The following is a 25,968-nucleotide window of genomic DNA, read 5'->3' on the forward strand; positions in this document are numbered from 1 at the left end:
TGCTAATAACCATTAAACTTAGCCACCCACCCTTTGAAATGCTGCAGGCCGTGGCCTAAGATGGGCACAAAGGGTGTTCATATTTTTTTTTTTCATTACTTGTTTACTAGATAACTCTTCTCTTTTCAAACACTCACATACTTCTCATTTTCTCTCAACCATTTTCTCTCTTTTCTCTCTTTCTTGTAAGTATTTTGAACATCTTTTTCTCTCTTCTTTTCCTTGTAAAAACTGAATATATACACCTCTAAATCATCATCATCTTTTGTTAGTTGCTTGATTAATTACTTGTCTTGTTGTTGTAGTTACTTACTAGCTTTCAAGAACCTAACTTTCTAGTTTTGGTTCTTCTATTATCTTGTAAGTTCAAGAACACAAGAACATAAACTCACTAGTTTATGATTCTACTTCAATTGTTTCAAAAGTTGCAAGTTCCATGTGTTGATTAAAGACATACTTGAAGCTCATGAAGTAAACTTTAAAGTTTACTTTCTAAAGATCAAACTTTGGTTTGAATCTTTAAAGTATGAACAACCATGAACCTTTTCTTGTTTATTTAAGTTTACTTCTTCAATTTATGCACTTTAATTTCATGTAGTTAGTTTATATGGTCAAGTACTACAAGTTAGTCTTGATCTCATATCTCTTGAACAAATTAAGTTAACTTTGAAAGTTCAAGAACACACAAATAAGTTTTCTTTAAATATAACTTTGGATCTAGACTTTTGAGTCTTGGATCTTCAAGATCAAACTAAGAACTATGTTCTACTACTTATGATCTTGATTAGTTAGTTTACTTTCAAGTTTGTAACTTGTTATTAGCTTTAAAGTCCATGTATGTGTTAGATCTAAGACTTTGATGCAACTTTGGTTCATCAAACTTCATACAACTCTTAAGTGAGTTGTGCTTCATGTCTTAGACTTGCACATGGGTTATGATGGTCAAGACTTGGTTAAGATGATGTAGATACATCAATGAGTTGTACACTTGAAGCTATATGCATCAAGGATGAGAACCATGATGAACATCAAGCACCAAGACCACCGGAACCCTTTTAAACTCACTGTTCTGTCCAAAAGCTACTGGTCTGGTGATTCTTAACAGACCAGTAGACCTGGGATGTTCTAACCTTGATTTTTAGATAGATATTTTCTAGTAGATAACTTTTCATATAGGACTCGTCTTAATCCGAGTTACGGTTTAAGATTTATGGCCCTCCGATCGTTACTATGTCCTTTAACGTTGTGCAGAAATTTCTGACCTACTTGCACTTAGACCGTCGCCACGGTCAAACCAAGATGAGTTTGATTCTGTAAATTTTACCACACTTAAGGGACTCATATACGGAGCCATGGCCACTGGTCTCACCTTAATTCAGTAAGGGTAGAGGCCGTGGTGACTGACTGAAGTCAGACTTTGTTGAAAACTACTTTCATAAACGAAACTTACTTTACGCCTTGTGTTTGATGATGAATGATGATGACCCTTAAGACCTTAAATACATACTTTTAAACCTATTAAGACGATTTACTGACTTAGTACTATTTGACTTAGGTTGAGGACTTCGGACCATTTACTTGCACACCTTTCCCGACTACTACTTTACCGCTACATATCATTGTGAGTTATAGCATTCCCTTTTTTACTTTAACTTATTTTGGGAACTGAGAATACATGCGGATTTTATGTTTTACATACTAGGCACGAGTACTTAAACTTTATATATGTGTGGGTTATATAACGGCAGAAACATTCCCTTTAGCTCGGTAACGTTTAATCATTGGTTTATGAACCGGTGAACGCGAATCTTAGATATGGATCCATAAGGTTTGACATCCCCACTCGGGCTAGTCGCGCTAGCAGTCAACGAGTGTTTAATACTTCGTAAACATACGCACTCGCCAAGTGTACTTTCAGGGGGTATTTTAAACGTTAAGTTAGTTACCAAGTGCCCACGGTTAACATATACTTTATCATACTATTTTGAAACGCTCTTTGTAGCACTGAAATCTCGTGGCCTACCTTACATACTGTTATACTTAAACTATAGCTCACCAACCTTTGTGTTGACGTTTTTAAGCATGTATTTCTCAGGTGCTTGAGGTTGCTTCCGCTGTCTTACTTGTCGTGCTGTAGAACCCGCTGCTTAGAGTTGTTATCGCATGACTACTTATCTTGCATTCAAACTTGTTTACTTTTGAAACTATGTTATGTAACGACCTTTGGGGTCACGTACACTTATTTATTGCTTCTACTTAGCGAAGCATGTTTTTGAAATGTAAAACATTTGATGTCGGTTATGACATCACCTTTTTATCATGAATGCAACTTCTTTAATTACAGCATATAGTACTTAACCTTGTAATGATCCTGTTGTTGATGATTCGTACATGATGGTTTTGTACGGGGCATCACACTACGTCTAAGTTGCTGTTCCTAATCGACTTCCAACTCACAAACAAGCAAAAGGAGTGTTAAAATGCACCTATTACTAACTTGTATGTTGTTTCTGCTTGATCAACTTCAACCACCTGCACAATATTTCAAACCACCAATCCAAATGTCACAATTCAAATCTATCTCACAAGTTCACAACAACAAATATAATTGCAGTATTCTCTTTTTCATATTCATTCATATTCATAATATACTAGAATTATAAATTAATCAATTCAAAAGGCAAACCAGGCTACTATTGCATCTGTTGTTCCTCCTGTTCGATGTACACCCTCCCTGCAAAATAATGCTCTGTGTATGTTTGACAAACCATCAAACAGCCACCCTCAAAACACCACGAATATATCCTTTAGTTTACTTCTGTTCTAATATGCAAATTTGCTGCAACCATCTTATTATCCATTTGAATTCGATGAAACCCAAACCCAATTCAAAACAAGTCGAAGTTACTGCCATAACTCTAGTCAATTTCGGGTACCGATCACAACAACCGAACACCATCGAATAACTATACCTATCACCACTCTTGTTAGATATCAAACACCTACTTGCATCTCTCTATCTCTATATGCCACTCGATAATCACAATCCAAGAAAACCAATTATTACCAGTTATGTTTAATACAATAAAAAAAAATACAGAATATATATATATATATATATATATATATATATATATATATATATATATATATATATATATATATATATATATATATATATATATGAAGAAATTAAGAAAATATCATTGCACCAATTACCTACTTGATCAATTAATGAACCGATCACATAGTTGATTGATGATGGATGACGAGCGATGAAGATGATTCTGTAAAACTTATGATCCTGGTAATGATTTAAATATGACGATGAATCAAGGTCGAATTGGTTGTTTATGGTTACCGGTGTTCGTGATAATCGATGCTCGAACGATGATGATGATGGTGATGAATCAATAACCTACGGTACCTGTGATTGTTGATCGAGTGTTGAATCGAAGAACCCTAAATCGAGAGATGTGTCCTGCCCTTTTAACTTCGATCTGTTTTGGGGAAACATCACCAGACGCCTATTTCTTTTATTAGGTATAAAATTAGTATTGTTATTATTATTATTATTATTATTATTATTATTATTATTATTATTATTATTATTATTATTATTATTATTATTATTATTAAAATAATAGAATTATCATAAATATTAATACTAACTAAAATATTGATATGATTATTAGAACTAGTATCATTAATATTATTATTATCATTGTTAGGAAAATTATCATTTTATTTAAAATAACATTATTATTAAATTTATTATTAAGATTATTATTATCATTACTATATTATTATTATAACAAATAAACACCTTTTTATATGAATAACTATATTTATTACATATACCATATCAATAATAATAATACTAAACACTAATTTTATTTTATTTTATTTTTTGTTATATAAAAGGTTATTAATATTTAATATTAATTAAGTTATATATAAAATATATTTTAATATAAACATATATATAAGTATTAATAATAATACATTATATGATATTTTTGTGAACATGAATATATAATAATTATCATAAATAACATACCTTATACTAAACACTTTAATATCAATCTAATATATATAAAAATATTAAGTAGTTATTCAAATTGTATATATAATACATAAAATTTATTTAATTATTAATATGACATTTAAACTAATTATTTAAACATTATGATATGTCTTAATATATATACCAATGATATAGGTTCGTGAATTCGAGGCCAACCCTATACTTGTTCAATGTCGTTCTATGTATTTTTACTACAAAATATATTAGGTGAGTTCATTTGAATCCCTTTTACTCTTTACATTTTTGGGGCTGAGAATACATGCAAATGCTTTATTAACTGTTTTACAATACTTATATGCGTGAGTTTCATTAATCCCTTTTTAAATGCTTTTGCAATATATATTTTTGGGCTGAGAATACATGCGCATTTTTTTTATAAATGTTTTACGAAATAGACACAAGTAATCGAACTGCATTATATAGTTGAATGATCGAAATCGAATATGCCCCTTTTTATTAAGTCTGGTAATCTAAGAATTAGGGAACAGACACCCTAATTGACGCGAACTCTAAAGATAGATCTATTGGGCCTAACGAACCCCATCCAAAGTACCGGATGCTTTAGTACTTCGAAATTTATATCATGTCCGATGGAGGATTCCGGAATGATGGAGATATTCTTATATGCATCTTGTTAATGTCGGTTACCAGGTGTTCAATCCATATGAATGATATTTTTGTCTCTATGCATGGGACGTATGTTATGAGAAATGGAAATATGAAATCGTGTGGTCTATTAAAATTACGAAATGATTATTTATGTTAAACTAATGAACTCACCAACCTTTTGGTTGACACTTGAAAGCATGTTTATTCTCAGGTATGCAATAAATCTTCCGCTGTGCATTTGCTCATTTTAGGGACATTACTTGGAGTCATTCATGGCATATTTCAAAAGACGTTACATTCGAGTCGTTGAGTTCATCAAGATTATTATTAAGTCAATTATAGTTGGATATATTATGAAATGGTATGCATGTCGTCAACTTTCGTTGTAAAGAAAGATTGTCTTTTAAAATCGGATGCAATGTTTGTAAAATGTTTCATATAGAGGTCAAGTACCTCGCTATGTAACCAACTGTTGTGAATCGTTTATAATCGATATGGACTTCGTCCGGATGGATTACGACGGGTCTTCACAAAAAGTTACCGTTTGAGTTATCACAACGGATAATTAATACAATCGCTTACCACCCTTATTTCCCCTATATATATCGTGATTCACAATCACTAATTTTCCACTTGCTTTCTCTACCACAATTCGCAATTATATACATTCGCTATTAACCTTTCAAAGTTCTTCAAACACAACTTCTCCACTTTAATCAAAAATGAAAATTGACGAGGTCGATCGTAAGGTGGATCCTAAAGCTTTAATTACAAAGTTGCTAACGAGCCCGGAGGCTAAATCAACAGCGTCCTCCGGCAGCCAAATCAAGCAGGAAAAACAGGCAATTCCTGTCGTTGATTTAACATCAAAGTCGCCATCATCACAGCCAAGTTCTGGAAAACGGCCACTTCAAACTCCACCATCATCTCAGAGCAAGAAGCTCAAACAAAGCACTCCCTGGTCGATAATCCAATTATATCGGATTATGAAGTGGAGAAACAAACTGGTATATCACGTATTTTCATTTATATGTATGACCTTGCTTATTACACATTTCACTACTATAATACTTGTTTTGTTTTGTAGGAGGCTCCCCATTCAATCTACGCTACCCAAGCCCGGAGTCGATGGAGCAGATTACAGAGCTGTTCCGCACTCCTCCAGACTCATATGGGGTGCGGATTGATGGGTTATCAGGGTATACTTATGCCTCTGCTGCTGCTGCACTTGACCAGCGTCAACAGATGAAGTTGGCTATTCCAGGCGAGCTTCGTCGTGAATTTTCCAAGCTCTCTGCACTTGATGCGCATAACAGTTTTGTTCAAAACTTTTATATGTGTTTCAACTTGGCATACGATGTGATATGCCAGCAAGAACAATTTTTCAATGTGCTTGAAGCTGAACAGTAGAAGTACAATGCTGAGAGGATCAAGGCTGAAAACAACGAGAAATGTTGTGTTGATCTCTCCTATGAGCTCACCGCGGCCAAAACCGCGGTAGATGAATTGAAGCTACATGTGTCTACTGCAGCTGACAAACAAAACAATCTTCAGACAACAATCTCCTCGCTACAAGAGGAGGTTTCAAAGCTTACTGCGGAGCGAGGCAATGCTCTGGCTTCCGCAGCCTCTGCGAAATTTGAGTTCTCCCAACTCCACAAACACTTATCGGAGTTTGCTAAAAAGGTTCTTAATTCGCGTCCCGTGAATGTTCTGTTTTCTACTTATGCAGCTGCTTTACGACTGCGCGAGAGAGTAGAGTTTCTGGATGAAATTGCTCCACATTGCACCATACCAAATCCGCTACCTCCCGCCATTGGAGATCGCGTTTGTTCACTTGCAGAAGCACGTGAAGCAGCTGCTACTGCAGAAGCAAGCTTAGAGGATATTCCAATCGACAAAGTTACTGCAATAAGTCAACAAGATGATGCCACTTTAAAAGACATCTTTGAACTTGAGTTATCTAAGCTAGAATAGAATATTGTAGAAATTAGCGCGCAGCTATCTCTGCGCCGTTATCAATGAAACTTTATTTTTTCAAATTTATTCGCGAGTACTCTTTATTTATATAGCGCTTTTATCAACAATATTCATAACACAAACTTGTCCTTTGCAATTTCCAACATATATTATTGTGCACATAATAAATGCGTACTTTTGCGAAACAATCTGTATGCGTATATGCTTATACGTTATGAATCTTCTAAGTCCATCGAAACGATCCTTAGGCAATTAATCAGCATTGCGAAGCATCTAATCATTGGCAAAATCAAATACTTAGGATATAAAATTCCTTTCGCAATAATTCGCATGCAAAAGTGGGCAATTTCATCACTTTGCTATTTAAACACTGCGAAATACTATAGCATTATGAAACAAACTGTAAAACATTTCATAATCATTCGCATTTCACAAATAAACTTTTCGCGTACTTTTACAAGTGTTTATTTTTTAAAATTCCTATAAGCGTGATCAAGACTTGCAAAAAATTAAAAACAAAAACACCTAATAAGTATATCAGCCATATGCCTTGAATCTAATTTCGCACTTTGTTCATATATCCTTGATAGTTTTCGCAAAGCTACGCGTAATATCGCTTTAACAAAACGGCATGCCACGCATTAGGTAAAATTCGCCCTTCCATATCCGCGAGCTTATATGAACCTGCGGTATTAATTGCCACAATTTGATAAGGGCCTTCCCAATTAGGACCCAATTTGCCAAGCTTTTCTGCTCTGCTTCCTTCATTGTTTCGCAGCACCCATTCGCATATAGCGAAAGACAAAGCACGCACTCTTTTGTTATAATACTTAGCAATTTGCTGCTTATTATTCGCTTCTCTGATAGCAGCCAATAACCTCCGCTCCTCAATGAAATTCAGGTTTTCGCTCAACGCAGCATCATTCGCTTCTTCTTCAAGGTTAACTATTCTATGCGTTGGTACCAGAATTTCTGCGGGAATTACTGCCTCAGAACCATATACCAAGCTAAAAGGTGTTTCCCCTGTGCTTTTCTTAAATGTTGTGCGATGTGCCCATAACACATTGGGTAATTCATCTACCCAGCCAGTTCGCTTTTCGCACAACCTCTTTTTAATACCGCTTACTATATCGCGGTTGGTTACTTCGCATAAACCATTAGCTTGTGGGTGCGCCACTGACGTAAACTTTTGTATGATATTTAAATCAGTGCACCATGTCTTAAAAGGATCTTTCGCTATTTGAGAACCATTATCGCTAACCAATTCTCGCGGAATGCCAAATCGGCAAACAATGTATTCCCATACAAAATTTCGCACTTGTACACTAGTAATAGTGCGAACCGCCTTAGCTTCAACCCATTTGGTAAAGTAATTGATTGCGACAATCAGGAATTTAACATTGCCAGGCCCTGCAGGAAATGGCCCTACAATGTCAATAGTCCATTTATTAAACGGCCATGGTGAATTAACAGGAATCATATCATACCGCGACATTCGATTTTGCAGAGCATGCCTTTGGCAACTTTTACAGCGTTTAACAATTTTCACTACATCACGGTATAGGGATGGCCAAAAGTATCCCATTCGCATAATTTTCGCGGCGATAGTTTTGTAGCCTGAATGCAGTGCACAAGTACCATTATGCACTTCTTCTATAATCATTTCTGCCTCGATTGGGCCAACACAACGCATCATTGGTCAGCAATATGATTTGCGATATAAGATATCATCTTGAATGATGTACATCGGTGCTCGCTCTCTTACTAAACGAGCTTCGCGACTATCATCTGGCAAAATATCACTGCGGATATATTGTAGAATTGGGTCCATCCAGTTTGGATGTTCTTCTGTAACAGATGCGACCATTAAGTCACTATCTATTGATTTACTTGGTAATTCCTCAACCCATACTTGTTTTTGAAAGTGCGAGAACGTTAAAGCAGCCAATTTGCTAAACGCATCCGCCTTTTTATTTTGGCTACTTGGCACTTGTGCGAGTTCGAAATGCTCAAATCGCGCTGCCATTTCTTTCAATAGCTGCAAGTATTTCTGCATTGAGGGATCGTGTGCTTCAAAATATCCATTAAACTGATTCGCTACTAACTGCGAATCTGTAAATACACGCAGCTTAACAATATTCATTTTTCGTGCAATATTTAAGCCTGCGAGAAATGCTTCATATTCGGCCTCATTATTTGTCACATCAAAATTACACCGCAATGCGTATGTATGCTCCTCACCGCTTGGGCTTGCCAAAACCAAACCCGCACCTGCACCTTCTGCGCACGAAGCACCATCAGTAAACAAATCCCAAGTTTCGCCGAGTAATGGTTTTAGCGCGGTTCGCTCATTAATCACCTCTAACTCTCCAGACAGTTCAGCAAGATAATCCGCCATAACCTGACCTTTTTCAGCACTACGCGGAAGGTAAGATATTTGATAAGAACCTAATTCTACTGCCCACAATGCGAGTCTACTAGATATCTCTGGTTTGGTTAAGACTTGCTTGAATGGCATATTAGTTAATACATGCACTGGATGCCCTTGAAAATACCTTCGTAGCCTTCGCGTTGTTAAAATAAGCGCATACAGAAACTTTTCAATCTGCGCATAGTTTATTTCACTTCCCGTAAGAGCTTTACTAACAAAATACACCGACTTTTATATTTTGTTCCTTTCCGCGATCAAAACTGAACCGAAAGCTTCGTTTGCCACTGAGATATAAAGATAAAGAATTTCGCCCTGAACTGGTGCTGTTAGTGTAGGCAAAGTTTTCAACAACTTTTTCATATCTTGAAACGCGGTTTCTACTTCACTGGACCAAACAAAATTCTTTTGCTTCAAACACCCTTTTAGAGTTTTGAAAAATGGCAACTGCTTTTCGGCAGCTTTAGACAAGAAACGCGTTAATGCGGCTAGTTTTTCCGTCAAACTTTGCACTTCTTTAACCGTTTTTGGCGCGGTCATATTTTCTATAGCCGCGATCTTTTTCGGATTAGCTTGAATACCTTGTTCTGTAACAAGATATCCCAAAAAATTTCCTTCAGTTTCGCCAAAGCTACCTTTTAGCGGATTAAGCTTCATGTTTATTTTTTGCAGTTTGTCAAATGTTTCGCGCATATCTTCAATGATTCGCTCTTGCATCGTGCTTTTGATGACTAAATCATCTACGTAAGCTTCAAGATTACGCCCTATTTGTTTGTCAAACGCGGTATCAATCAACCGTTGATATGTCGCACCCGCATTGATTAAACCGAAAGGCATCATTATATAGCAATATATGCCTTTACCCGTATGAAATGCGGTTTTATCTGCGTCTTCTTGCACCATAGGAAGCTGATGATAACCTCTTGCCGCATTCAGAAAACATTTATATGGAAAAGCATGTAAAGATTCCACTTTTAAATCAATTTCTGGAAGCGGATAGTTATCCTTGGGGCACGCTTTATTCAAATCTTTGTAATCAATATACATTCTCCAGGAACCATCAGGTTTTTTCACCAACACTGGATTTGCAATCCATGATTGGTATTGAACTTCGCGCAGAATTCCAGCTCTCACCAATTTTGTTACTTCTTCGCATAGCCATTTTACACGATCTGGGGCCATTGTAGTGACCCGAACTTTTCCATGTTTATATATATTAATTGAGATTGATATTTACATGATTAAATGTTTCCAACATGTTAAGCAATCAAACTTGTTAAGACTTGATTAATTGAAATATGTTTCATATAGACAATTGACCACCCAAGTTGACCGGTGATTCACGAACGTTAAAACTTGTAAAAACTATACGATGACATATATATGGTTATATATATAGTTAACATGTTTTTATTATAAGTATGTATCTCATTAGGTATTTTAACAATGAGTTATATACATAAAAATGAGACTATTAATTTAAGAAACTCGAAAACGATATATATAACGATTATCGTTATAACAACGTCTTACTAGGTACATATGAATCATATTAAGATATTGATACACTTGTTTAATTATTAAATAATAAGTAAATATATTATTAAGTGTATTAACAATGAAATACATATGTAAAAATAAGACTACTAACTTAATGATTTCGAAACGAGACATATATATAACGATTATCGTTGTAACGACATTTAACTGTATATACATCATACTAAGATATATTATATATCATAATATCATGATAATATAATAATTTAACATCTCATTTGTTATAATAAACAATGGGTTAACAACATTCAACAAGATCGTTAACCTAAAGGTTTCAAAACAACATTTACATGTAACGACTAACGATGACTTAACGACTCAGTTAAAATGTATATACATGTAGTGTTTTAATATGTATTCATACACTTTTGAAAGACTTCAAGACACTTATCAAAATACTTCTACTTAACAAAAATGCTTACAATTACATCCTCGTTCAGTTTCATCAACAATTCTACTCGTATGCACCCGTATTCGTACTCGTACAATACACAGCTTTTAGATGTATGTACTATTGGTATATACACTCCAATGATCAGCTATTAGCAGCCCATGTGAGTCACCTAACACATGTGGGAACCATCATTTGGCAACTAGCATGAAATATCTCATAAAATTACAAAAATATGAGTAATCATTCATGACTTATTTACATGAAAACAAAATTACATATCCTTTATATCTAATCCATACACCAACGACCAAAAACACCTACAAACACTTTCATTCTTCAATTTTCTTCATCTAATTGATCTCTCTCAAGTTCTATCTTCAAGTTCTAAGTATTCTTCATATATTTTACAAGTTCTAGTTACATAAAATCAAGAATACTTTCAAGTTTGCTAGCTCACTTCCAATCTTGTAAGGTGATCATCCAACCTCAAGAAATCTTTGTTTCTTACAGTAGGTTATCATTCTAATACAAGGTAATAATCATATTCAAACTTTGGTTCAATTTCTATAACCATAACAATCTTATTTCAAGTGATGATCTTACTTGAACTTGTTTTCGTGTCATGATTCTGCTTCAAGAACTTCGAGCCATCCAAGGATCCGTTGAAGCTAGATCCATTTTTCTCTTTTCCAGTAGGTTTATCCAAGGAACTGAAGGTAGTAATGATGTTCATAACATCATTCGATTCATACATATAAAGCTATCTTATTCGAAGGTTTAAACTTGTAATCACTAGAACATAGTTTAGTTAATTCTAAACTTGTTCGCAAACAAAAGTTAATCCTTCTAACTTGACTTTTAAAATCAACTAAACACATGTTCTATATCTATATGATATGCTAACTTAATGATTTAAAACCTGGAAACACGAAAAACACCGTAAAACCGGATTTACGCCGTCGTAGTAACACCGCGGGCTGTTTTGGGTTAGTTAATTAAAAACTATGATAAACTTTGATTTAAAAGTTGTTATTCTGAGAAAATGATTTTTATTATGAATATGAAACTATATCCAAAAATTATGGTTAAACTCAAAGTGGAAGTATGTTTTCTAAAATGGTCATCTAGACGTCGTTCTTTCGACTGAAATGACTACCTTTACAAAAACGACTTGTAACTTATTTTTCCGACTATAAACCTATACTTTTTCTGTTTAGATTCATAAAATAGGGTTCAATATGAAACCATAGCAATTTGATTCACTCAAAACGGATTTAAAATGAAGAAGTTATGGGTAAAACAAGATTGGATAATTTTTCTCATTTTAGCTACGTGAAAATTGGTAACAAATCTATTCCAACCATAACTTAATCAACTTGTATTGTATATTATGTAATCTTGAGATACCATAGACACGTATACAATGTTTCGACCTATCATTTCGACACATCTATATATATTTTGGAACAACCATAGACACTCTATATGTGAATGTTGGAGTTAGCTATACAGGGTTGAGGTTGATTCCAAAATATATATAGTTTGAGTTGTGATCAATACTGAGATACGTATACACTGGGTCGTGGATTGATTCAAGATAATATTTATCGATTTATTTCTGTACATCTAACTGTGGACAACTAGTTGTAGGTTACTAACGAGGACAGCTGACTTAATAAACTTAAAACATCAAAATATATTAAAAGTGTTGTAAATATATTCTGAACATACTTTGATATATATGTATATATTGTTATAGGTTCGTGAATCAACCAGTGGCCAAGTCTTACTTCCCGACGAAGTAAAAATCTGTGAAAGTGAGTTATAGTCCCACTTTTAAAATCTAATATTTTTGGGATGAGAATACATGCAGGTTTTATAAATGATTTACAAAATAGACACAAGTACGTGAAACTACATTCTATGGTTGAATTATCAAAATCGAATATGCCCCTTTTTATTAAGTCTGGTAATCTAAGAATTAGGGAACAGACACCCTAATTGACGCGAATCCTAAAGATAGATCTATCGGGCCCAACAAGCCCCATCCAAAGTACCGGATGCTTTAGTACTTCGAAATTTATATCATATCCGAAGGGTGTCCCGGAATGATGGGGATATTCTTATATATGCATCTTGTTAATGTCGGTTACCAGGTGTTCACCATATGAATGAATTTTATCTCTATGTATGGGATGTGTATTGAAATATGAAATCTTGTGGTCTATTATTATGATTTGATATATATAGGTTAAACCTATAACTCACCAACATTTTTGTTGACGTTTTAAGCATGTTTATTCTCAGGTGATTATTAAGAGCTTCCGCTGTCGCATACTTAAATAAGGACAAGATTTGGAGTCCATGCTTGTATGATATTGTGTAAAAACTGCATTCAAGAAACTTATTTTGTTGTAACATATTTGTATTGTAAACCATTATGTAATGGTCGTGTGTAAACAGGATATTTTAGATTATCATTATTTGATAATCTACGTAAAGCTTTTTAAAACCTTTATCTATGAAATAAAGGTTATGGTTTGTTTTAAAAATGAATGCAGTCTTTGAAAAACGTCTCATATAGAGGTCAAAACCTCGCAACGAAATCAATTAATATGGAACGTTTTTAATCAATAAGAACGGGACATTTCAGTTGGTATCCGAGCGTTGGTCTTAGAGAACCAGAAAATTTGCATTAGTGTGTCTTATCGAGTTTGTTAGGATGCATTAGTGAGTCTGGACTTCGACCGTGTTTTCCTTAAAAATGATTGCTTAACATTTTTGTTGGAAACTATATATTTTTAACATATGAATATTATGTGATATATTAATCTCTTATCGTGTTTGATATTATGTGATAGATGTCTACCTCTAGAACAAGTCCCATTGACTCACCTAATAATAATGAAGAGTCAAATGTAAATTGGAATGATTCGTGGACTGATTCACAAGTTCCCGAAGAGGAACCGGAAGAAGAGTCGGAACCGGAAGAAGAATCGGAACCGGAAGAAGAATCGGAACCGGAAGAAGAAATAGAACCGGTGGGGGAAATAATAAAACGGTTAAGTAAAAGAGAATCCTAGACCAACCGACCAAGGTTAATTATGGTCAATGGTGTTTCCGCCAAGGAAGCAAAATATTGGGAGGATTACCAATTCTCCGATGAATCGGATTCCGACGAGAATTCCGATGATGTTATAGAAATTACCCCAACTGAATTTAAAAAGGCAAAAGAAAATAATAAGGGAAAGGGCATAAAAATAGAGAAATCTAATTCCAACCCCGATGAACTTTATATGTATCGTCAACCCCCGAAGTCCTTAAGTTGTAACAATGACCCGGGAACCTCTAAACCACCAGGTTTTTCTAAACCAATGTGGAAAATTACGGCTCGTATTAGGGGAACATCATATATCCCTAGAAACTTGGCAAAACGAACCAAAACCGAAGAAGAAGAAACAAGCGAGTCGGAATAAGATAGTTGTATTCGTGTGGTGTAATATATGTAATATAGTGTGCTTATGCTTTATGATGTGTAAAAATTGCTTGTATTAATAAGTATTTTTTTTATGAATCTAACTCTTGTCTATTTTACAGTATAAAAACACAAAATGGATAGACAACCCAATATTTTAAGAGACCTACCCGGAGACATGATTGATGAAATCTTGTCTAGAGTCGGTCAGAATTCTTTGGCACAACTATTTAAGGCGAGATCAGTTTGTAAGACATTCGAAGAACGTTCCAAGAATGCCTTGGTTTATAAAAGGCTTTCGTTTGGAAGATGGGGAATATCACATTGGGAAATCCATAAGTTACGATGTGTTTACTTTGACGCATATATTGCGGGGAACCCAAATGCTATTTTACGCAACGGGTTAAGAAATTATTTTGACTCAGTATATCCGAATATAGGACTTCGTGATTTAGAAAAAGCGGCTAACATGCAACAAAAAGAAGCATGTTATGCTTACGGGTTAGTAATGTTCGCTTCTCACCAAAGTGAGAACAAGAACATCGGGCTACAACTATTAAACAAAACGTTCCCACAAGTGACGGAGTCGGTAATTGGGGTAAGAAATGAGGTTTTTAGGTTATTACGTGACTGTTGGTCATTACGTAACCCTCGTCCCTTTGATGACGTTACAACACGCTGTCTTATCAACGGCCATAACGGTTATGTTCCACAAGACCAAGGATGGGAAGTAGTCCTAGTAAAAGCAGAATGCATGACTTGTTTCTGGACGTATGAATTACGTGTCTTTATTGCCTTTGCTGAACGACTTGTGTACTAGCTAGAATTATCTTCACAACTATCTTGTATCAAAGTTATTGTGTGCTATATTTCATGCTTTATGTAAAATAAGCGATATTGTAAGTTTGTAAAATATTGTATAAAAGTTTGAACGCGAAATATTATTACAATCAGTTTTTCATATAGAATTGTAGTAGTTGAATTGTATATTAGCTACTAAGTATGAACTTAACGGGTAGGTACTACCCGAATTTAAACTTATAAAACGCTAATATGAAGAAAAAAGCTTTTATAAATGAGTTCATATTATGCTACGAAATACTATTAACTACTCTTAATATTCTGTATGATTAACTTGTTCCATTTGACTATTTTGAAGGAAATGGCACCGACTACTCGACACACCGTGAATATGAATGAAGAGGAATTCCGTACTTTTCTAGCTTCAAACATAGCCGCAGTACAGGCTGCGCTACATACCAACAATAACCTTGGATCTAGCAGTACAGGAAATCGTGTAGGATGCACCTACAAAGAATTCACTGCCTGCAAACCTTTGGAATTTGATGGAACCGAAGGACCAATCGGATTGAAACGGTGGACCGAGAAGGTCGAATCGGTGTTTGCCATAAGTAAGTGTACTGAAGAGGACAAATTGAAGTACGCTACGCATACCTTCACAGGTTCTGCGTTAACATGGTGGAATACCTATCTAGAGCAAATGGGACAAGACGATGCGTACGCACTACCGTGGTCAGCATTCAAGCACTTGATGAACGAGAAGTACCGTCCCAGAACCGAGGTCAATAAGCTCAAGACAGAACTTAGAGGGTTACGAACCCAAGGATTTGATATTACCACGTACGAAAGACGATTCACAGAATTGTGCCTATTGTGTTCGGGAGCATTCGAAGATGAGGAAGAGAAGATCGACGCGTTTGTGAAAGGATTACCGGAAAGAATCCAAGAAGATATAAGTTCACACGAGCCCGCCTCCATACAACAGGCATGTAGAATGGCTCACAAACTAGTGAACCAGATTGAAGAAAGAATTAAGGAACATACTGCTGAAGAGGCCAATGTGAAGCAAGTCAAAAAAAAGTGGGAGGAAAACGGTGATAAGAATCACCAATACAACAACAACAACAGCAATCGTAACAATTATCCCAACAATCGCAACATCAATCGCAACTACAACAAACGGCCCAACAACAACAACAACAACAACAACAACAGCAACAGCAACTACAACAATCATCTCAACAACAATAATAACCGCAACAACAACAACAACAATCAGAAGCAGCTATGCCAAAGGTGTGAAAAGTATCACTCGGGGTTCTGCACCAAATTTTGCAACAAGTGTAAAAGAAATGGTCATAGCGCGGCGAAGTGTGAGGTCTACGGACCAGGGGTTAATAGAACGAAAGGAACAAATGGTGTCGGAACGAGTAATGGCGGAGCAAGTAGTGTCGGAGCAAGTTATGCCAATGTAGTTTGTTATAAATGTGGAAAACCGGGCCACATTATTAGAAATTGCCCGAACCAGGAGAACACGAATGGACAAGGCCGCGGAAGAGTTTTCAATATTAATGCGGCAGAGGCACAAGAAGACCCGGAGCTTGTTACGGGTACGTTTCTTATTGACAATAAATCTGCTTACGTTTTATTTGATTCGGGTGCGGATAGAAGCTATATGAGTAGAGATTTTTGTTCTAAATTAAGTTGTCCATTGACGCCTTTGGATAGTAAATTTTTACTCGAATTAGCAAATGGTAAATTAATTTCAGCAGATAATATATGTCGGAATCGAGAAATTAAACTGGTTAGTGAAACATTTAAGATTGATTTGATACCAGTAGAGTTAGGGAGTTTTGATGTGATAATCGGTATGGACTGGTTGAAAGAAGTGAAAGCAGAGATCGTTTGTTACAAAAATGCAATTCGCATTATACGAGAAAAAGGAAAACCCTTAATGGTGTACGGAGAAAAGGGCAACACGAAGCTACATCTTATTAGTAATTTGAAGGCACAAAAACTAATAAGAAAAGGTTGCTATGCTATTCTAGCACACGTCGAGAAAGTACAAACTGAAGAAAAGAGCATCAATGATGTTCCCATTGCAAAAGAATTTCCCGATGTATTTCCGAAAGAATTACCGGGATTACCCCCACATCGATCCGTTGAATTTCAAATAGATCTTGTACCAGGAGCTGCACCAATAGCTCGTGCTCCTTACAGACTCGCACCCAGCGAGATGAAAGAACTGCAAAGCCAATTACAAGAACTTTTAGAGCATGGTTTCATTCGACCAAGCACATCACCGTGGGGAGCTCCTGTTTTGTTTGTCAAGAAGAAAGATGGTACATTCAGGTTGTGTATCGACTACCGAGAGTTGAACAAACTTACCATCAAGAACCGCTACCCACTACCGAGAATCGACGACTTATTTGATCAACTACAAGGCTCGTCTGTTTATTCAAAGATTGACTTACGTTCCGGGTATCATCAAATGCGGGTGAAAGAAGATGATATTCCAAAGACTGCTTTCAGAACACGTTACGGTCATTACGAGTTTATGGTCATGCCGTTTGGTTTAACTAATGCACCAGCTGTGTTCATGGACCTTATGAACCGAGTGTGTGGACCATACCTTGACAAGTTTGTCATTGTTTTCATTGATGACATACTTATTTACTCAAAGAATGACCAAGAACACGATGAACATTTGAGAAAGGTGTTAGAAGTATTGAGGAAGGAAAAACTGTACGCTAAGTTTTCAAAGTGTGCATTTTGGTTAGAAGAAGTTCAATTCCTCGGTCACATAGTGAACAAAGAAGGTATTAAGGTGGATCCGGCAAATATAGAAACTGTTGAAAAGTGGGAAACCCCGAAAACTCCGAAACACATACGCCAGTTTTTAGGACTAGCTGGTTACTACAGAAGGTTCATCCAAGACTTTTCCAGAATAGCAAAACCCTTGACTGCATTAACGCATAAAGGGAAGAAATTTGAATGGAATGATGAACAAGAGAAAGCGTTTCAGTTATTGAAGAAAAAGCTAACTACGGCACCTATATTGTCATTGCCTGAAGGGAATGATGATTTTGTGATTTATTGTGACGCATCAAAGCAAGGTCTCGGTTGTGTATTAATGCAACGAACAAAGGTGATTGCTTATGCGTCTAGACAATTGAAGATTCACGAACAAAAATATACGACGCATGATTTGGAATTAGGCGCGGTTGTGTTTGCATTAAAGACTTGGAGGCACTACTTATATGGGGTCAAAAGTATTATATATACCGACCACAAAAGTCTTCAACACATATTTAATCAGAAACAACTGAATATGAGGCAGCGTAGGTGGATTGAATTATTGAATGATTATGACTTTGAGATTCGTTACCATCCGGGGAAGGCAAATGTGGTAGCCGATGCCTTGAGCAGGAAGGACAGAGAACCCATTCGAGTAAAATCTATGAATATAATGATTCATAATAACCTTACTACTCAAATAAAGGAGGCGCAACAAGGAGTTTTAAAAGAGGGAAATTTAAAGGATGAAATACCCAAAGGATCGGAGAAGCATCTTAATATTCGGGAAGACGGAACCCGGTATAGGGCTGAAAGGATTTGGGTACCAAAATTTGGAGATATGAGAGAAATGGTACTTAGAGAAGCTCATAAAACCAGATACTCAATACATCCTGGAACGGGGAAGATGTACAAGGATCTCAAGAAACATTTTTGGTGGCCGGGTATGAAAGCCGATGTTGCTAAATACGTAGGAGAATGTTTGACGTGTTCTAAGGTCAAAGCTGAGCATCAGAAACCATCAGGTCTACTTCAACAACCCGAAATCCCAGAATGGAAATGGGAAAACATTACCATGGATTTCATCACTAAATTGCCAAGGACTGCAAGTGGTTTTGATACTATTTGGGTAATAGTTGATCGTCTCACCAAATCAGCACACTTCCTGCCAATAAGAGAAGATGACAAGATGGAGAAGTTAGCACGACTGTATTTGAAGGAAGTCATCTCCAGACATGGAATACCAATCTCTATTGTCTCTGATAGGGATGGCAGATTTATTTCAAGATTCTGGCAGACATTACAGCAAGCATTAGGAACTCGTCTAGACATGAGTACTGCCTATCATCCACAAACTGATGGGCAGAGCGAAAGGACGATACAAACGCTTGAAGACATGCTACGAGCATGTGTTATTGATTTCAGAAATAGTTGGGATCGACATCTACCGTTAGCAGAATTTTCCTACAACAACAGCTACCATTCAAGCATTGAGATGGCGCCGTTTGAAGCACTTTATGGTAGAAAGTGCAGGTCTCCGATTTGTTGGAGTGAAGTGTCGGACCAGTAGCTTACCGACTTGAGTTACCTCAACAACTCGCGGCTGTACATAACACTTTCCACGTCTTGAATTTGAAGAAATGTTTTGCTAAAGAAGATCTCACTATTCCGTTAGATGAAATCCAAATCAACGAAAAACTCCAATTCATCGAAGAACCCGTCGAAATAATGGATCGTGAGGTTAAAAGACTTAAACAAAACAAGATACCAATTGTTAAGGTTCGATGGAATGCTCGTAGAGGACCCGAGTTCACCTGGGAGCGTGAAGATCAGATGAAGAAGAAATACCCGCATCTATTTCCAGAAGATTCGTCAACACCTTCAACAGCTTAAAATTTCGGGACAAAATTTATTTAACGGGTAGGTACTGTAGTGACCCGAACTTTTCCATGTTTATATATATTAATTGAGATTGATATTTACATGATTAAATGTTTCCAACATGTTAAGCAATCAAACTTGTTAAGACTTGATTAATTGAAATATGTTTCATATAGACAATTGACCACCCAAGTTGACCGGAGATTCACGAACGTTAAAACTTGTAAAAACTATACGATGACATATATATGGTTATATATATAGTTAACATGTTTTTATTATAAGTATGTATCTCATTAGGTATTTTAACAATGAGTTATATACATAAAAATGAGACTATTAATTTAAGAAACTCGAAAACGATATATATAACGATTATCGTTATAACAACGTCTTACTAGGTACATATGAATCATATTAAGATATTGATACACTTGGTTAATTATTAAATGATAAGTAAATATATTATTAAGTGTATTAACAATGAAATACATATGTAAAAATAAGACTACTAACTTAATGATTTCGAAACGAGACATATATGTAACGATTATCGTTGTAACGACATTTAACTGTATATACATCATACTAAGATATATTATATATCATAATATCATGATAATATAATAATTTAACATCTCATTTGTTATAATAAACAATGGGTTAACAACATTCAACAAGATCGTTAACCTAAAGGTTTCAAAACAACATTTACATGTAACGACTAACGATGACTTAACGACTCAGTTAAAATGTATATACATGTAGTGTTTTAATATGTATTCATACACTTTTGAAAGACTTCAAGACACTTATCAAAATACTTCTACTTAACAAAAATGCTTACAATTACATCCTCGTTCAGTTTCATCAACAATTCTACTCGTATGCACCCGTATTCGTACTCGTACAATACACAACTTTTAGATGTATGTACTATTGGTATATACACTCCAATGATCAGCTCTTAGCAGCCCATGTGAGTCACCTAACACATGTGGGAACCATCATTTGGCAACTAGCATGAAATATCTCATAAAATTACAAAAATATGAGTAATCATTCATGACTTATTTACATGAAAACAAAATTACATATCCTTTATATATAATCCATACACCAACGACCAAAAACACCTACAAACACTTTCATTCTTCAATTTTCTTCATCTAATTGATCTCTCTCAAGTTCTGTCTTCAAGTTCTAAGTGTTCTTCATATATTTTACAAGTTCTAGTTACATAAAATCAAGAATACTTTCAAGTTTGCTAGCTCACTTCCAATCTTGTAAGGTGATCATCCAACCTCAAGAAATCTTTGTTTCTTACAGTAGGTTATCATTCTAATACAAGGTAATAATCATATTCAAACTTTGGTTCAATTTCTATAACTATAACAATCTTATTTCAAGTGATGATCTTACTTGAACTTGTTTTCGTGTCATGATTCTGCTTCAAGAACTTCGAGCCATCCAAGGATCCGTTGAAGCTAGATCCATTTTTCTCTTTTCCAGTAGGTTTATCCAAGGAACTGAAGGTAGTAATGATGTTCATAACATCATTCGATTCATACATATAAAGCTATCTTATTCGAAGGTTTAAACTTGTAATCACTAGAACATAGTTTAGTTAATTCTAAACTTGTTCGCAAACAAAAGTTAATCCTTCTAACTTGACTTTTAAAATCAACTAAACACATGTTCTATATCTATATGATATGCTAACTTAATGATTTAAAACCTGGAAACACGAAAAACACCGTAAAACCGGATTTACGCCGTCGTAGTAACACCGCGGGCTGTTTTGGGTTAGTTAATTAAAAACTATGATAAACTTTGATTTAAAAGTTGTTATTCTGAGAAAATGATTTTTATTATGAACATGAAACTATATCCAAAAATTATGGTTAAACTCAAAGTGGAAGTATGTTTTCTAAAATGGTCATCTAGACGTCGTTCTTTCGACTGAAATGACTACCTTTACAAAAATGACTTGTAACTTATTTTTCCGACTATAAACCTATACTTTTTCTGTTTAGATTCATAAAATAGGGTTCAATATGAAACCATAGCAATTTGATTCACTCAAAACGGATTTAAAATGAAGAAGTTATGGGTAAAACAAGATTGGATAATTTTTCTCATTTTAGCTACGTGAAAATTGGTAACAAATCTATTCCAACCATAACTTAATCAACTTGTATTGTATATTATGTAATCTAGAGATACCATAGAAACGTATACAATGTTTCGACCTATCATGTCGACACATCTATATATATTTCGGAACAACCATAGACACTCTATATGTGAATGTTGGAGTTAGCTATACAGGGTTGAGGTTGATTCCAAAATATATATAGTTTGAGTTGTGATCAATACCGAGATACGTATACACTGGGTCGTGGATTGATTCAAGATAATATTTATCGATTTATTTCTGTACATCTAACTGTGGACAACTAGTTGTAGGTTACTAACGAGGACAGCTGACTTAATAAACTTAAAACATCAAAATATATTAAAAGTGTTGTAAATATATTTTGAACATACTTTGATATATATGTATATATTGTTATAGGTTCGTGAATCAACCAGTGGCCAAGTCTTACTTCCCGACGAAGTAAAAATCTGTGAAAGTGAGTTATAGTCCCACTTTTAAAATCTAATATTTTTGGGATGAGAATACATGCAGGTTTTATAAATGATTTACAAAATAGACACAAGTACGTGAAACTACATTCTATGGTTGAATTATCAAAATCGAATATGCCCCTTTTTATTAAGTCTGGTAATCTAAGAATTAGGGAACAGACACCCTAATTGACGCGAATCCTAAAGATAGATCTATCGGGCCCAACAAGCCCCATCCAAAGTACCGGATGCTTTAGTACTTCGAAATTTATATCATATCCGAAGGGTGTCCCGGAATGATGGGGATATTCTTATATATGCATCTTGTTAATGTCGGTTACCAGGTGTTCACCATATGAATGAATTTTATCTCTGTGTATGGGATGTGTATTGAAATATGAAATCTTGTGGTCTATTATTATGATTTGATATATATAGGTTAAACCTATAACTCACCAACATTTTTGTTGACGTTTTAAGCATGTTTATTCTCAGGTGATTATTAAGAGCTTCCGCTGTCGCATACTTAAATAAGGACAAGATTTGGAGTCCATGCTTGTATGATATTGTGTAAAAACTGCATTCAAGAAACTTATTTTGTTGTAACATATTTGTATTGTAAACCATTATGTAATGGTCGTGTGTAAACAGGATATTTTAGATTATCATTATTTGATAATCTACGTAAAGCTTTTTAAAACCTTTTTAATCTATTGTAAACCATTATGAATGCAGTCTTTGAAAAACGTCTCATATAGAGGTCAAAACCTCGCAACGAAATCAATTAGTATGGAACGTTTTTAATCAATAAGAACGGGACATTTCAGCCATGCCCCTTCGCTTTTGCACTACGGGTTTTAGAGCTAGATTTACATTAAGCCTGTGTTCCGCAATATGACGCGGAACACCAGTCATATCGTTTTAGCACCAAGCAAAAACATCCATGTATTGGACAAGTAATTGCACGATTTGTTTCCTAGTATCCGCACTAACATTGCGTCCTACTTTGATTTTCTGCTCTGGATATGCAGGATTGATTATTTCCATAGTATCCGCATCATCAACAGGTTCCTGCCCTGCGGTTTTTACGTTAATAGCCGCAAAAATAGGCATAATGCTCATTGAACATATTGTGGCAACCCCTTTATATGTTGAAAACTTAATCATGCCAAGAATTGTGGACGGGACAATTCCAAATTTACTTATAGCGGTTCTTCCCAGCAGCATGTTATAACAAGATGAGGCTCGCATAACATAAAAATCTAACCGCGCTTTTCGCACCAAAACATCATCGTTTACATCAGCTAGCTCGACGTTTAATGGCAAAACACCTATTGGTAATGAAGATTCTCCTGCAAAATCGGTTAGCGAAACCGCGGTTGTTTGCAGGTTCGTTTTAATACTTTCTGGCAGTTGAGCGAAACATTGTTCGTAAATAATATCGACGCTACTGCCGTTATCGACATGGACTTTCATGACTGTGATGTCAGCTTCCGCGATTTTGCACGATACCACTATCGGCATTTCAGAGAAATCATCGCTCTGCATTTTCGGGAAACTAATTCGCGCAAATTGCCAATTATGATACATTTTAGCGGACTTTCGCTTTTTTCCTCTTTTTTGGGCATTCGCTCGCACAGCGACCACTATATCACTATCATTTCCAATATTACTCATTATTCTAAGCAATCAAGCAATTCACCGCCGATTTTAGATGTATGCACCTGCAAATCATCACAACAAAAACACGATTGAAATTAAACTAAAGAATTAATTGTTTGACAGCGCAAAACAAATAATTTTCAGTTTAATTCGTAAAACGCGTCCCACGGATGGCGCCAATTGATCAATCCTTAATTAGCGATGTTACTTAATTACGGATTGAGTGCAATAAGATTACAATGGAGGATGGAATGTTTGATGATTATTTTGAGCCCCGATGATCGTCTTTCACTTTAACTATTAAGTGATCAACCACCCTGACCCAGTCTTGATTGTTAATTTGTATAATTCACCTTTGCGCAATGTAAAAATCCCTTGGGCAAGATCACAAGTGGAAATTACAAAGGCTTAGGCAAAATGGCAGAGAATCAACAACCCATAAATGAGAGGTCATGCTCCCTATTTATAGTATTCGAGATATCCGCGGTATGCGAGTCACTTAACTATCCGCGGAAACTCAGCGGATTAAACCGCAGTCATTTATTAGCGCGGGAATCCATCTGCTGATCTTATTTTCAGCGAACCCTTCATAACTTTGCCTTATAGTTCGCGCAGTTCTGCCCTTGGCCTTTAGCAAATAAAATATACATATACAATGCTATGTATATGATCAGTAACAACATCTGAACCAACATCACCAACCGTGGCTTGATGGGTGACGGTGTTATCAAGCATTAGAGCACCTGTATTATTGTTGCAATTTGAGGCGGGTTTTCCGGGACACTCGGTGGAGCACGCGGTAAGTTTAGCCAACGAGCATTGTGCGGACCCACAACGGGCTGGACGATATGTGGTGGAAACGTAGTTGGTGACGCAATCCTCCCACATGAATTGACCGCCGAGGTCAACGGTAAGGGTCAAGGGGACTAGAGGGGTTTGTTGGTTGATTCGGGCTATATATTGTAGAGTTGATGCGTCTTTAGTGACTGGAAGGATGAGTGCTTTGGGTCTGAAACTGGTTTGGGCTGCATATGATGAAGTTATCGCAAGCAGTGAACATGAAATAAAATAATGAAATACAGATGCCATTTGATTTTTGGTGAATTTTGATGGTTTGAAGTGGCCCATTTAATAGAACTTATAGTGGTTCATTAAATTTAAATGTTTGTATAATTAGATAGAAATGAATGAGATTCATATCTTAACTGTAAAACAACCCATCGAAAGTACGTGGAGATGAGATCTCCAGGAAAGATCATTGACAAAAATGGCAACTGGGCAAATAAAGTAATAAACTACTATACATAAAGACAAAGAGATGAACATTTATAGTTTGACTTTTTGACTTTTTATACATTATCTTTTTAAACTACTATAAAGACAAAGAATGTTTTATCTTTTATTTGTTTATGTTTTGGCATCGTTAATATGGTTAACTATCCAATAAAAGTAAACTTACTCAAGTGGAACCTATAGAGATATGATAAGTTCGACCTTTGTATTAAACTATGTCTGGCAATTGGGTCAAGTTGGGTTGGGTTGGGTCGGGTCGGCCAAAACAGGTTTCGGCAAGCGTGATCCAAATGGGTAAGATTTTTCAGACGGGTCAAACAGATTAGGTCAAATCTTGGTCAGGTCAAGACCTGCTTTTTCCTAAAATTTTA

At 35.5% G+C, this 25,968-nt stretch overlaps 1 protein-coding gene across 1 annotated transcript in view; it reads right to left on the reverse strand.

The window, feature by feature from the left end:
• LOC139898177 (probable aspartic proteinase GIP2) overlaps positions 1 to 25,393 on the reverse strand; it is a 37,633-nt gene extending 12,240 nt beyond the window's left edge. Inside the window, exons 1-2 of the mRNA XM_071880894.1 lie at positions 24,986 to 25,393; positions 2,172 to 2,175 (exon numbers count right to left, since the gene is read on the reverse strand). Coding sequence (XP_071736995.1) covers positions 2,172 to 2,175; positions 24,986 to 25,393 — 412 coding nt within the window. The remainder of the gene's footprint in view (positions 1 to 2,171; positions 2,176 to 24,985) is intronic.
• Positions 25,394 to 25,968: the final 575 nt, after the last annotated feature.

The sequence above is a fragment of the Rutidosis leptorrhynchoides genome, chromosome 3 (genome assembly GCF_046630445.1).
Source record: "Rutidosis leptorrhynchoides isolate AG116_Rl617_1_P2 chromosome 3, CSIRO_AGI_Rlap_v1, whole genome shotgun sequence".
Lineage (NCBI taxonomy): Eukaryota > Viridiplantae > Streptophyta > Magnoliopsida > Asterales > Asteraceae > Rutidosis > Rutidosis leptorrhynchoides.